The sequence below is a fragment of the Typopeltis vanoorti genome, chromosome 19 (genome assembly GCF_054136105.1).
Source record: "Typopeltis vanoorti isolate ZY-2024b chromosome 19, IOZ_Tvanoo_1.0, whole genome shotgun sequence".
NCBI lineage: Eukaryota > Metazoa > Arthropoda > Arachnida > Uropygi > Thelyphonidae > Typopeltis > Typopeltis vanoorti.
In genome coordinates this window covers 21,839,076-21,851,906 of record NC_143567.1, presented here as the reverse complement: position 1 = coordinate 21,851,906, position 12,831 = coordinate 21,839,076, and the positions used below count along the sequence as shown (strand labels likewise).

The window sequence follows — 12,831 nt, the reverse complement described above, 5'->3', positions numbered from 1 at the left end:
ACTCTTTACAGATCAGTTGTTTTAGTTCTTTTCCAGTTCTAGATGACACTTCATCTGGCCTGAAAGTGGTACTGCTTACCATTGCAAGAATGTTCTTGAAAGGGATAGACACAGCATTATACATAATAGCGTGATAGGAAAGGTTGTTTGTGTGTTGCCTGGGTATGACAGTGATGAGATGAGACAGAGAGCAAGAATTATGAGTGATACGTTAGCAGAAATGTGTGAAGAGAAAGGAGTGCGGTTTGCTAATGTGTGAAATGAGTTTGAAAGACAAATTGAACTGTATATGAGTGATGGATTGCATTAAATAGATTTGGTGTGAGTCATTTGGAGAGACTGCTATTGGAAAGGCGAGTAATGAATGTAGAGAATGAATCTGATCAAGTACAAAGCAATGTGAAGGAGCAGGAGAGTAAGGAAGGAGAGATTGAGGTGGTTCTTACGAATGGAGAAGTGAGTAGCATGAGTGTAGAGAATGAGAGAACAAGTGTGCTAGACAGAGAAACAGGGAGACCCAAGGTGGACAGGGGAACACAGCATGAGAAAGGTTGATGCCCAAAGAGGAAGTGAATGTGTGTGGACAAGAAGGGAATGAGATGACCTATAATGTAGGGAAAAACAGTTGGATTTGAAGCAGGTTCTGGGATGTAAGGAGAAAAAATGGCTCAAGGAAGGTATGGAGAAGTCACAACTAATAAGTGACTGCAGTCAAACTTATTATAGATCCAGGAATGAGCTGTTATGTTTGTATATGAATGCCAGAAGTATCAGAAACAAGCGAAATGGTTTCATTGATTGAGTTTGTTCACCCCAAAAGTGTTATAATGAGTGAGACATGATTGGATGAGGATGACATCCTGTCTGGAATAGAGATGCAAGGATATAATGATTTTTCATGAAGATAGAAATGGTAAAAAGGGAGGTGAAGTGCTATTGATAATAGAAAAATGTGTTATGTTCAAAGAAGGTAGAGATGCAATGGGGAATTATTGCAGTGGTTTTGAGGATAGTGTCAGAGTTATGTTAATGATATTTGAGAAGATTTTAATGAGATTTTACGGGTGATGGAAAGTTGGGAAGGAAGAGCTATGAGGAGGAGAGCAGATGTTGTGGCCTTACAAGAAGACTTGAATATAATGGGCATGGGAGTGGGGATGCCAGTTCAATGTTGTGTGAAATAATAATGTGAAATATAATGTTTTAAAATTTGGGAAACTAAGATAGGATGTAGAATGTAGAGATATATTGTTGGAGGTGGAGGAATTGAGAGATCTTGGGGTGATGGATAAGGATCTAAAATTTAGATAACATTGCCAAAATTGTGAGGACAATGCAACAAATTCTGACAATGATGTGGAGGACACTGACTTGTAGAAATAAGGAGATTCTAGTTCCATTGTTTAAGTCTCTGATTAGGTCAACATGGACTGCTGTGTAGAGATTTGGTCACTTGGTTTTCAAAAGGATGAAAAGATGTTGGAAAGGGTCCAGAGGCAATTGATTAAAATAGTTTCTGATCTCCAGAATATTGAAAGGTTGGGATGATGCAATTTGGAGAGTCTAGTGGAAAGGGGAGAAGAGGGGTGATATGATAGATGTACAAGTTGGTAAGGGGTTGTAATAGGATTAACATTGAAGTGGTTTTTCATAAAATGGTGGGTGGGTGTGGTGGGTAGAACAAGAGTTCATCCCTGGAACCTATATAAGGAGGTTGTGAGGAAGGGATTAAGAAGCAGGTTTTTTTTATGAAGAGTTATGAAATTGAAATGCATTGCCTGAGAGTGTGGTGTAAGGCAGACTTCCCACAGTAAGCCTTAAATTCCATGGAAGCCTTGGGATAATGATAATAAATGCAAGCAAATTAGCCAGAGAACAGATATATTTAACAGGCAAAATATTAGTGGATTGTGTGTTGTGGTATGCTCCCCTGCAATGAGTCCTTGAAAGTGTCATGTAATAATAATAAATTATTATTATTCCATGTAGCCAACCAGGACAGCTGTGGGTCTGAATCCCACCGTGGCATGGATGTTTGAGTCTTTGGATGAGTTTTGTTGCTTAGAGAACCATGATGCTGATTAGTCCTAAAGAGTCTTAAAAAAGTACCATGTCTCTGGAGGAAGCACTCCCAGATAGCTAACTGTTATCCCACCCTCAGTACTAATATGCTGTAGGCTTACCTTTCATGGATGGAATTCATGTGAAAAAATAAAAAGTATACTCATATTTTGATATTGAATATTTTGCCACTATCATCACGAACATTTTAGCATACAAAGCATATTTTTTTATTTCTCATAAAAATAAGCATTTTCCAGTTTATGTAATTTAAAAAAAGTGTTTCAAAAACTTATTGGCAAATTATGTGAAAATATGTTTTTCTATATTTGGAGTTATTTAAATTCCTTTTTTTTTTTATTTTGTGTATGTGTTTGTGTGTGTGTCTCTCTCTCTCCACTGAATGTATATAGCGAACTGGAAATATCCATCATGTTGAAGCACCTGCCAGTCCCCAGACTGTGAGGGTTCCTCCTCCTGTCTTTCCAAAGCCTTCTTTCTCAACAGCTGCTCCACCCTCATCCTATGAGGTATCTTGTTGAGTATTTCTGCATGAATGGGCATCTTGAAATAATATAACAGCTACCCCTGCTTGTTTTATCCTCTGCAAAATATAGTCCATTTGATGGTCAAAAAGACCATCAGAAGTTATAATTTAGCAGAATCTTAAAATGATATTTATTTATGTGTTTGATAATGTGACATTTTTTTTAATGTGACTAAAAAGTGATTTGTTTAATTTAATACTGCATTATGGGCTGCTAAATAGCTACATTGCTATATTCATTAACTTGTATAATGAATTAATTTCTTTCAATAATTGTTATAAATTTTAAAACATAATCTATATAGAATATATATTTTCTATTACCAACATCCATCCTTCATTTTGCTTTGTACATGAAAGGTCTCAGATTGATGATCAAATCCCTCCATAATTAATAGCTGTTTTCTTTATATTGGCTGTGAGTGGGTTGTGCTTTCACATAATCATCGACAGAATAAAGCAGTAGTTTTCAAAGTGATTTCCATTGCTTGTGCTCTCGCTTGGAGGGGGGGGGGAGACACAAACCTCTTCTAGGGGATGAAAAGCAACAGTCAGTATTATTTATTTTTGAGTACAACTGCATGTACTCAATATTCTATCCACTTGTTATAATATAACATTAAATACAAACTTGTCATTCTTAATAAGAAGTTTAAAAGTTCTAATTTTTAAAATAAATACCCCTGCATGATATTTTACTTTTGGTAAAATAGCATTCAGGGGTTTGCACTTGTTTGGTTTGAAGTAATAACTTCATAGTTTTACTAGAATAAAATACATGCTAAAAATCATAGATCAATATTGTTTTATGAAAAGCGTGTGTGAAAAAGTGTCTTTGTTTTAACCAGAAAAAAAAAAGGGGGGGGGTCTCTTTAAAAAGCTTGAAAACTACTGGTCTAAGGGATCATATCTCATCATATTACTTGAAGGTTGTAATTCTTTTACATATTAAGGCTTTGGCAGTAGGCATCTGTAGTTTACTACAGATGCTTACTGCCAAATACCTTTCTAATACCTTTTTTCTAATTACTAAAATAAAGAGCCAAAAGGCTTCAGTTCGGCAATGCAAAATTATATAAGGCAAGTGAATATTAGATCCTATATTATTTCAAAGTCGAATGTAGAAACTATGAAAGTTTCATAAGGTAAGTTTACCAGAGAGCTTACGGGAATACACTCCAAGGCATTCACAAGTTGCCTTAGTATGGACTACTTAGAAGACATAGGCACCACCCAAGCATCCATATATTTGCCTTTTATTAGTCCACTTTGATAAGGTTTCACTGACCTGACAGCTGTATCAAACTGGTTGGTTCTCATCAGAGATCAGGTACTGTATAAATAAAGCACCTCTCTAAAAATTAGGCGATTCCCCCAGACCACTCCCAACAAGTGACCAAAGGATCGTCCAACTCAGCAGTGGTTCCACTCAGTGATAGGCTCGCCCTACCACAGAGCAGAACCACTCGTATTGCAAGGGAAAGGCATTCACTAACACAGCCCTGATAGAGGCTACATCAGAAAACATCTACTTCAGGAGACTCAGATTGCTCTCTCAAGGCAAAATCCCCCAAAATCTTAAGGTCCCCTTAGTGGAAGCCAGGCCCAGAAGAAACCTTAATTTGAAGGTTTCTTCTGGAACTTGAAATGTCAGAGAAAAAATGTATTTATCATAAGCAATAAGATAAATAACATGTTTATCATAAATAGAAATACACTTATTGGAATAAATTAACTTTTGGTAACTTTTACAATTTTTAATTTAAACTGGATATTTTCCTGTTTAAAAGGATATCAACATATATCCAGCATAATAATAATCATCATGTACTCAGCACAAAACTGATCATTATTATTATTATTATTTTTGTTGGTAATAGAAACAATTCTGATTGCATATTTTACACCATAGTTCATAGTTTTAAAGCATTTAACAACTTGTGAAGGGATGCTTTGCTTCAACTGTAATTTCATTCATAATCTAGGCTTGCTTTAATATTGCTCATGTCCTGAATATTTGTATTTTTTTTTATTGTTGTTAAAAACCAACTTGATATTAGGACAGAATTAATAATCAGTACATTAAATTACCTGGAATTGCTTATAGAAGCCAATAGAAAATGATGTTGCCCAGAATGGAATTGCTGAAGATAACAGTTCTCCCATCCCTTCATCCTTGTCACCCAGTTTAGAGGTATCTGCTTTTAACCCATTAACTGTTTGAATTAATATAAAATAAATAGTTGCTTTTCCCATCAATAAAACATTACCCTAAAATTATTTTAAAAAATTATTAGCAAGCATTTCCATTCAACTCTCACTTATAGAGAACTTATAGCAACAACTGAAATAGCTTATAGTGAATTTTTTTTTTTTTTTCCTATAGTGAATGTCATAGTGAGGTCTATAGTGAATGTGTACCTCCCACAATGAGTCTCCCACCGGACCTCCATGGAAACTTGTTTCCATGGAGGTCCGGTGTGTTAATAATTATTTTCTTTAGAATAATTTGTGCCTTTGAACTTCATTTCAGATGTTTTGTTAGTTTGCTATAGTGAGAGTTGACTGTAAAGTTTACATTTATTTTAAATTTTATTTTTATTTTATTTATTTATTTTTTTGCCTTTTTAAAATAATTAGGATGGCTCATGTCCTGCATAGCTGTTTTTTTTTTTTTAACATCATTAGTAATTTGTTCATTAATGTATCGGCTACTACTTTTAAAAAAACTATAGAAAATGATTTTGCACATAATCATATTGTTGAATATAATGTTTAATTATGTAAAAAATTGTAAGTTTGGTTGGTTGGAGAGTGGTTAACATATACCTACTCTCTAACCAACAGACTGTGGATTCAAATTCTGCCATGGGCATGAATGTTTGTGATTGTCATTAGATGACAGATGAATTGCATTGCCAGTGTGAGAACACTGCCTGCTTATTGTAGGCCTTAAATAGCTTGAAAGGGTTCCATGTTTGGTTGCTAGAGCAGAGCAAGGTTTCTGGACTATGTACAAAAAAATAAATAAATCCTTATCCAGCTAGTACAAAGCTACTATATGTTTACCCTTTCATGGGTAGGCGACTTGTATTGTATTTAATTGTGTAAGTCTGATCTAGAGGGTGAAGCCAAAAGTAGCCTGTTATGATGTGCCGGAAAAAAAAAATAAAATAAATAAATAAATAAAATAACCCTAATACTCATAATACTAAGATTTCAGTATTACAAGTTAGAGAATTTTGGTGTCTATATGTTATATCTAGGTTTAAGTAAGTTTGACAGGTTGTATTGTTTATTTGTATGATTTCTGTAACTGTGTTATAGGCAATCACTAAAGCACAGTTAACTAGCATGCTGTCACTAGCCCACCTTCCATGCAGTTAGCCTAGTGGCTGTGCGCTTCACAACCATATGGCTGGGGAAGGAGTGTCCCAGGTTCAATTCCCTTTGAAGACGTGAGGAATTGGAGGATCTTCCTTAGCCATAGCCAAGTTAGCCGGTCTTGGGCAGTAGGGTTTTTCCCACCAGTTTATCTGCTGTTTTTCATCCCGCAAGCAGGCAAACCGGCCCCGTGAACACACACAGATCTACATCCATAAATACTTAACCCCCATGAGGGGGCTCAACTCGTCCCAATAGAGACGGGAGAGAAAAAGGGAGGAAACTCCATACAAATAAATAAACAAACTAGCCCACCACCATTTAAAGACTACATGTATATAGCATAGTGAATGTTTTTGTAGGGAGAGAAGACATACATTTTAATTTAAATTAAAATTAAAATTTAAAAATTAAATTTAGAAAACAGAATGTACATTTATGGATGAAATATGAGCAATTGGAAGTGGGTGACTTGAGCGTTTCTGGCTTCAGCAGAAGTACTGAATTGGAAACAGGCAAGTGCCAACATAAAAATAAGATGTTTGAAGGCAAGTGGAATGGGCAAGAAGTGTCCATGAATATGACTTTAGTGTGGCAGAGAAAAATGTTCTAATGGATGGCTTGATTGTGTGAATTGGTGGAGAATGAAAGCAGAATCTCTGAAGAGAGAAATAATTGCTCAGAAAGGAATGGAAGCATGAAGACAAGGTTGAGGAGAATGAACAGAGATAGTCTAGAGGTTACTTGGTGCAAGGAGAACAAGAATAGGACCAAGAGTAAGGAATCCAAGAGGGAGAGATGGAAAAGAGGAAGTCGAGCATGAAAGCAAGGGTTAGAGATGAAAGAAAGGCAGGAAAGTGTGTGGAAGTAAAAAATGTGAGAGATGCCAGTGAGAAAAATGAATTCAACTGTGAGGAGTGTGATATATGAAGATTTTTGACTCTGGATGTAATTGATAATGTTGCTTTGAAGAATGATAGAATATGACGATGGCTGTGAAGCAAAGTTAGAATATAGTGTCCACATTTTCATCTCACTTCATACCAGAAAGTGAGATTTAGGGATTGTACAGTAGAAAAGCATGAGAACAAACATAATGAGTGTGTTGCTTATGTATGATAATACAGAGTACATAAGAAGAATAACAACAGCAGTGATTAGATAATGAGATAACAACATGTAGGCAGAGGGTCTGGCATATATAGATGCCTGGTGGTCATTTGGGGATAGAAGTGATGGGTTGCATTGGAACATGGAAGATCACAGGCCATTTGGAGAGATTATTTTTGGCACACTAAGTGTGTTAGCACAGGGAAACTATCTGCCAAGGTGGATGAGTGTAAAAATTGCCTCATGTGAGGATAGTGATTTGAAAGGTAAAAGGATATATAATATACTGCAAAGCAGAGTGGACTCTGTGGAGAATAAAAAGTTTTGAAAATACTAACATTTCACTCATTTTACTATATACAAATGTCAAGAGTGGGAGACATGCTGATCTATCAATGCCAAAGACACTCATTCTTTTTATTCCTAATAAAGGGAACAAGTTTGTAGTATTATCGATACTCAGTCTATCTATTATAAGAAGGATAGACAAAGTGGTAGTACATAACTTATAGTAAATGATGAGTTGTGCCCTCTTAGGATAGGGAAATGCAACTTACGGCTTTGAGAGTGATGGTGTGAGGGTAGAGGTTATTTAGTGGGATGTTACCATAGGCCAGGAATGTACGAGAGAGTGATGAACAGATATGTTGAAGCAAACTAGCTAGACAAGTGCAAAATGTTCATTATGGGGGGGTTAACTATAACAATATATAAACTGGACAGAGGAAACTGCTTACAGTAATAAGAGGACTGAATTTCTAGAATTCTTGAAGAACAGTCTTAGATAGCTTATGATGGAGGAAACATAAGAATCAAGAGTTTTGAGTTTGGTTATAACATCATAGAATTTGATGGTGAGTGAGATGTCATACTTTCTCCCGGTTGTGAGAGTGGCCATGCCTTGACTTGGAAGATGAATAAGCATGCAGAAGTATCAGGGAGGAAAGAATTTTTGCAGAAGTATAAAGAAGGTGATTAAGTCCTTTAAAACCAGCATGAGGCAGTACAATGGATAGAATTATTATTTTACACCTCCAGGGAGTCCAAGGACTCATAGAGGGGAGGGCACCTGCTCTACAACTCCGTCTCCACCATTGAATCACCAACTGACTGCAACTACACCAATGCCATCTACTGCTGACCACCACTGGTATTTCCAAAGACAATCGCAAACATCCATGCCCACGGCAGGACTTGAACCTGCAGCCTTTTGGCTGGAGAGTGGATATGCTATCCACTTGGCCAACCAGGCTGGCTGAGTGGATACGGTAGAGAAATCAGCATTTCATGGGAATTAGCTAAGAAAATTGTTAGCAGCAATGTCAAATTGCATATTTCAAGTCAAAAGGATAAACCAATTTGAAGTAAAACAGATGATTGTGGAATTCAGATAAATTCGGGATGATAAAGAGGTTTTGGGATGCATAAAGAGAGAGAGAGAGAGAGAGAGGGGGGGATGGAGAACAGTTGCATGATGAATATAAGGTTCAATCTAGGAAAGTGACTAGCATAGTAAAGAGGGGGGAGAAATTAGAGCAAAACAAGACGCCAACACTGCAATCCAAGGAGAATTCTGTGACCTTGGAATGAATGAACTTCCTGGATGAAGATGGTCCTTATTGTATAACCAGTCATATGATATAGTAGAGCTGTTTAATGATCACTTTATTAAGGTGTTTCACCTAGTAGAGTAGATTTTATTCTTAGAGTGTAAATGTAAGTTTCTGTGATTTAGTAGTTCTGTAGCAAGTTTTCAGTAGTGGAACCACATTATTATGTAATTAGTTTAATAAAAATAAGTAATTAAACCCCACAAGTTTCATAAGGCATACGACTTACATCATCAGGGATACTGGTACCTAAAAGTTTTATGTAACAAAAGCCTATTAACAATTAATTACACATTTTAGATGTTTTTGATAACTTCACAACTACAACATATAATTGATAAACCAGAATACAAATGGCAAATTCGTTACTGTATGCATGTTGGAACATTGCTAGTCGTTGCTGTCACGTTCTGCGGTATCACGTATGTGATATCTTAGGTACATGGCAGTTAAAAGGACTTTGTGGCATGCAGTACTTGTGGCATGTATGCTTTTCGGGAATTACATATGTGGCTTGTTAAAGAGAGTGGAGAGCGTATGTGCGCCAAATGCAGGCAGTTGGAGGAAATAAATACATTAGATATATCGATATCCGACTTTGTTGCTCCAGGAACGGAGAATAGGAAGACAAGTAGTATGATAGGAGCGAATGAGAAAATAATAGTTGATAGTGTGGAAGGTGTGAGTGACTGTGGAAGTTTAGGAGATGGTTTTGTATGGGAGAGTGAATTTAGATTAAGAGTGACTGACCTGCAGAGGGAGATAGATGAGTTGAAAGAGGAGGTGGAATGTCTAGTGAATGAGAGCAGAAGTATGAAAGATAAGATTAGGAGAATGGAAGAAATAAATGCAAGGCAAATCAGAGTAGGAGTGAGAGAGAATTTAAGAAGTATGAGTGAGAGGTATGGGGGTGCTAGAAGAGGAGAGAATGGAAACAGTAGAAGAGAGGGAATGAGAGAGAGGTATGGGAATGCTAGCAGACGAGAGGATGGAAACAGTAGGAGAGACGGAATGAGAGAGAGATATGGAAGTGCTAGAAGAGGAGAGAATGGAAACGGTAGGAGAGATGGAATGAGAGAGAGGTATGGGAATGCTAGAAGACGAGCGGATGGAAACAGTAGTAGGAGAGACAGAATGAGAGAGGGATATGGAAGTGCTAGAAGTGGAGAAAATGGAAACAGTAGGAGAGAGGGAATGAGAGAGATGTATGGGAGTGCTAGGAGAGAATGGAAACAGTAGAAGAGAGAGGTATGGGAATGAAAGAAGAGGAGAGAATGGAAACAATAGGAGCGAGGGAATGGTAAGAGGTATAATGTATGGCGACTCAATGATCCGTGGTGTTCAAGATAGGATGCGTGAGGAGTGTTTGCCAGGAGGAACAATAGAAAGGGTGGCTATGGCAATTAAGAGAGGTGAAAGGGTGGATGAGATGATTGTGATGGTAGGAACGAATGACTTGAGTGGTAATGTAAGTCGGGCAGCGAGAGATATGAGATTTTTGCTTGAGACTGTACGGAAGAAGACAGAGAGAGGAAAAATAGTGTGCGTGTTGCCTAGGTATGATAATGATGAGCTCAGCAGAAGAGCGGTGATATTGAATGGCATAATGGCGAGAATGTGTGACAAGAGAGGACTGGTATATGTGGATGCTTGGAGTGCGTTTGAGGAAAGAGAGGAGTTGTATGCGAGAGACTGTTTACATTTGAATGAGGAAGGATGTAGGCATCTGGAGAGATTGCTGTTCTGAACAAGTCAGTGTGTCCCAGGGAGGATGATAGCAGGGGTGGCCTCTTGTGGGAATGGATACTTGGGAGAAGGGAGACAATGTCAGGTAACACTGAGCCCAGTGGAGTCTAGAAGGGATAAGGCTGGGTATAGAAACAATGGCATTTATATGCTGTATACTAATACCAGGAGTATCCGGAATAAGGGAGAGGAATTGGTGGCGCAGATAGCATCAGCCTGGCCAAAAATTATTGCGATCACTGAGACGTGGTTGACAGAAATGGATATAAAAACAGGAATAGAAGTCGCTGGGTATAGCATTTTTCGTCAGGATAGGAGGGGAAAGCGTGGTGGTGGGGTGCTGCTTATGATAAGTGATGACCTATGTCCTCTAAGAGTGGAGAATTTGGAAGGAAGGGACACAAATGATTTTGAGAGCGTATGGTGTGAGGTAGAGGTAGGCAAGACAGGATATTTAGTGGGGTGTTGCTACAGACCCAGGAGCACAGAGGATGGGGACCAGGAGATGTTTAGACAGCTAAGTTTGGCAGGTGCAAGAAGAATGATTGTTATGGGAGATTTTAACTTCAGTAGTATAAATTGGAGAGAGGAACATGCATGTAACAATAGGGGAATGGAATTTCTAGAATTCTTGAGGGACAAATGTCTTAGGCAACATGTAACAGAGGGAACAAGAGGTTCAAAAATTTTGGATTTGGTTATAGCATCAGAAGTTTTGATAATAACTGAGTTGACGTCTCTCCCACCAGTTGGAGAGAGTGACCATATGGTGTTGACATGGAAAATGAATAGACATGCAGGAGTATCAAAGAGACAGGAACTTATGTGGAATTATAAGGCAGGTGATTATAATAGTCTTAGACGTCAACTTCGGGAAGTTTCATGGAGGGAGGAATTAGACGGCCGGGATATCACCAGTGCGTGGGAAATTGTGAAAGAATATTTGTTATCAGCAATGGTAAGTTGTATACCACGAGTGAAGAAGAGGGCGCAATTTGGAGTAAAGTGGATGACAAACAACATTAAACAGGAACTGCATGCGAAAAAGAGGCTATGGAAGAGATATAAGGAGACAGGTGAAGAGAGGATGGGTGAAGAATATAAGACACAGGCCAGAAGAGTGACTCATGTGGTAAGGAAAGCGAAACTGGAATATGAGAGGAGATTGGCCCTAAGATCCAAAGAAAATCCTAGGGAATTTTTTAGCTATGTGGCCAGTAGGAGGAGAAATGACTGTGGAAGAATGATATTGTGGGATAAAAATGGGAATAGAGTGACTGATGCAGAGGACATAGTGGAATTGTTCAATGAACACTTTATTGGAGTATTTCATCCTAGAGGAGTCAGTTTTAATGCTAGAGGGATAGGACTGGTACGAGGTCTGGAGGTACAGGAGGAGAGTGTGTTTCAGATACTGAGTACTCTGGATGTCAGTAAAGTTGTGGGACTGGATGGTATTTCGCCACAAGTTTTGAGAGAATGTGCTAGCGAATTGACAATACCTTTAACGTGGCTTTACAATGAAAGTCTGGCTTTGGCAAAGGTACCCAGGGAATGGAAGGAAGGTAAGATAGTGCCATTGCATAAGGGTGGTAACAGACTGGAAGTGTCTAATTATAGGCCAGTCTGTGTGTCATCAGTAGTTGTTAAGATCTTGGAGAAAGTAGTGAGGGACCGTGTACAGCATTGGGCAGATGAGGGTAATGTTATCTCTGAGAATCAACATGGATTTGTGAAAGGACGCTCTTGTTTTAGCAATATGCTAGCCTTTTATAATAAAGTTACAAGAGCATTAGATGAGGGAAAGGCATATACTGCAATTTTCTTAGACTTGGCGAAGGCATTTGACAGGGTGCCACATGATAAGCTGATATTTAAGTTGCAGCACATGGGTCTGGATGTCAGATTGGTCAACTGGATTCAGGATTGGCTGTCTGATAGGTATCAGAGAGTTGTGTATGGTGGAGCAGTTTCCAGGAGGCAGAGGGTTACAAGTGGGGTCCCACAGGGCTCAGTACTAGGACCTATATTGTTTAACCTTTATATCAATGACATAGCCAGTGGATTGCAGGGGGATATTCAGTTGTTTGCGGATGATGCGAAGCTGGGAAGGATTATTAGTAATAGCGCAGATGTGGTAGCCCTGCAAGAGGATTTAAATAAGCTAGATAGATTGGCAAATGAATGGGGATGTCAGTTTAATGCAGCAAAATGTAAGGTCTTGAGGTTTGGGAAACATCGATGGGATGCTGCATACTCTATGGGAGGAGTTATACTGGAAGAAGTAGGGGAGAGAAGAGATCTGGGGTTGATGATTGATAGAAACCTGAAGTTTAGGGGACATATTGCAAAGGTGGTGAAGGTAACACAGAG

The 12,831-nt window shown here is 38.2% G+C and overlaps 1 protein-coding gene across 5 annotated transcripts in view; it reads left to right on the top strand.

Annotated features, from left to right (window-relative positions):
- Positions 1-12,831, top strand: part of Zasp52 (Z band alternatively spliced PDZ-motif protein 52) — a 247,229-nt gene that overhangs the window by 147,324 nt on the left and 87,074 nt on the right. For 2 of the 5 annotated variants that reach the window (XM_090408795.1, XM_090408791.1), the window contains exons 10-11: positions 2,475-2,591; positions 4,716-4,802. In XM_090408795.1, the coding sequence (XP_090264921.1) occupies positions 2,475-2,591; positions 4,716-4,802 (204 nt within the window). The remainder of the gene's footprint in view (positions 1-2,474; positions 2,592-4,715; positions 4,803-12,831) is intronic. The other 3 variants (XM_090408796.1, XM_090408793.1, XM_090408794.1) reach the window with 2 other exon arrangements.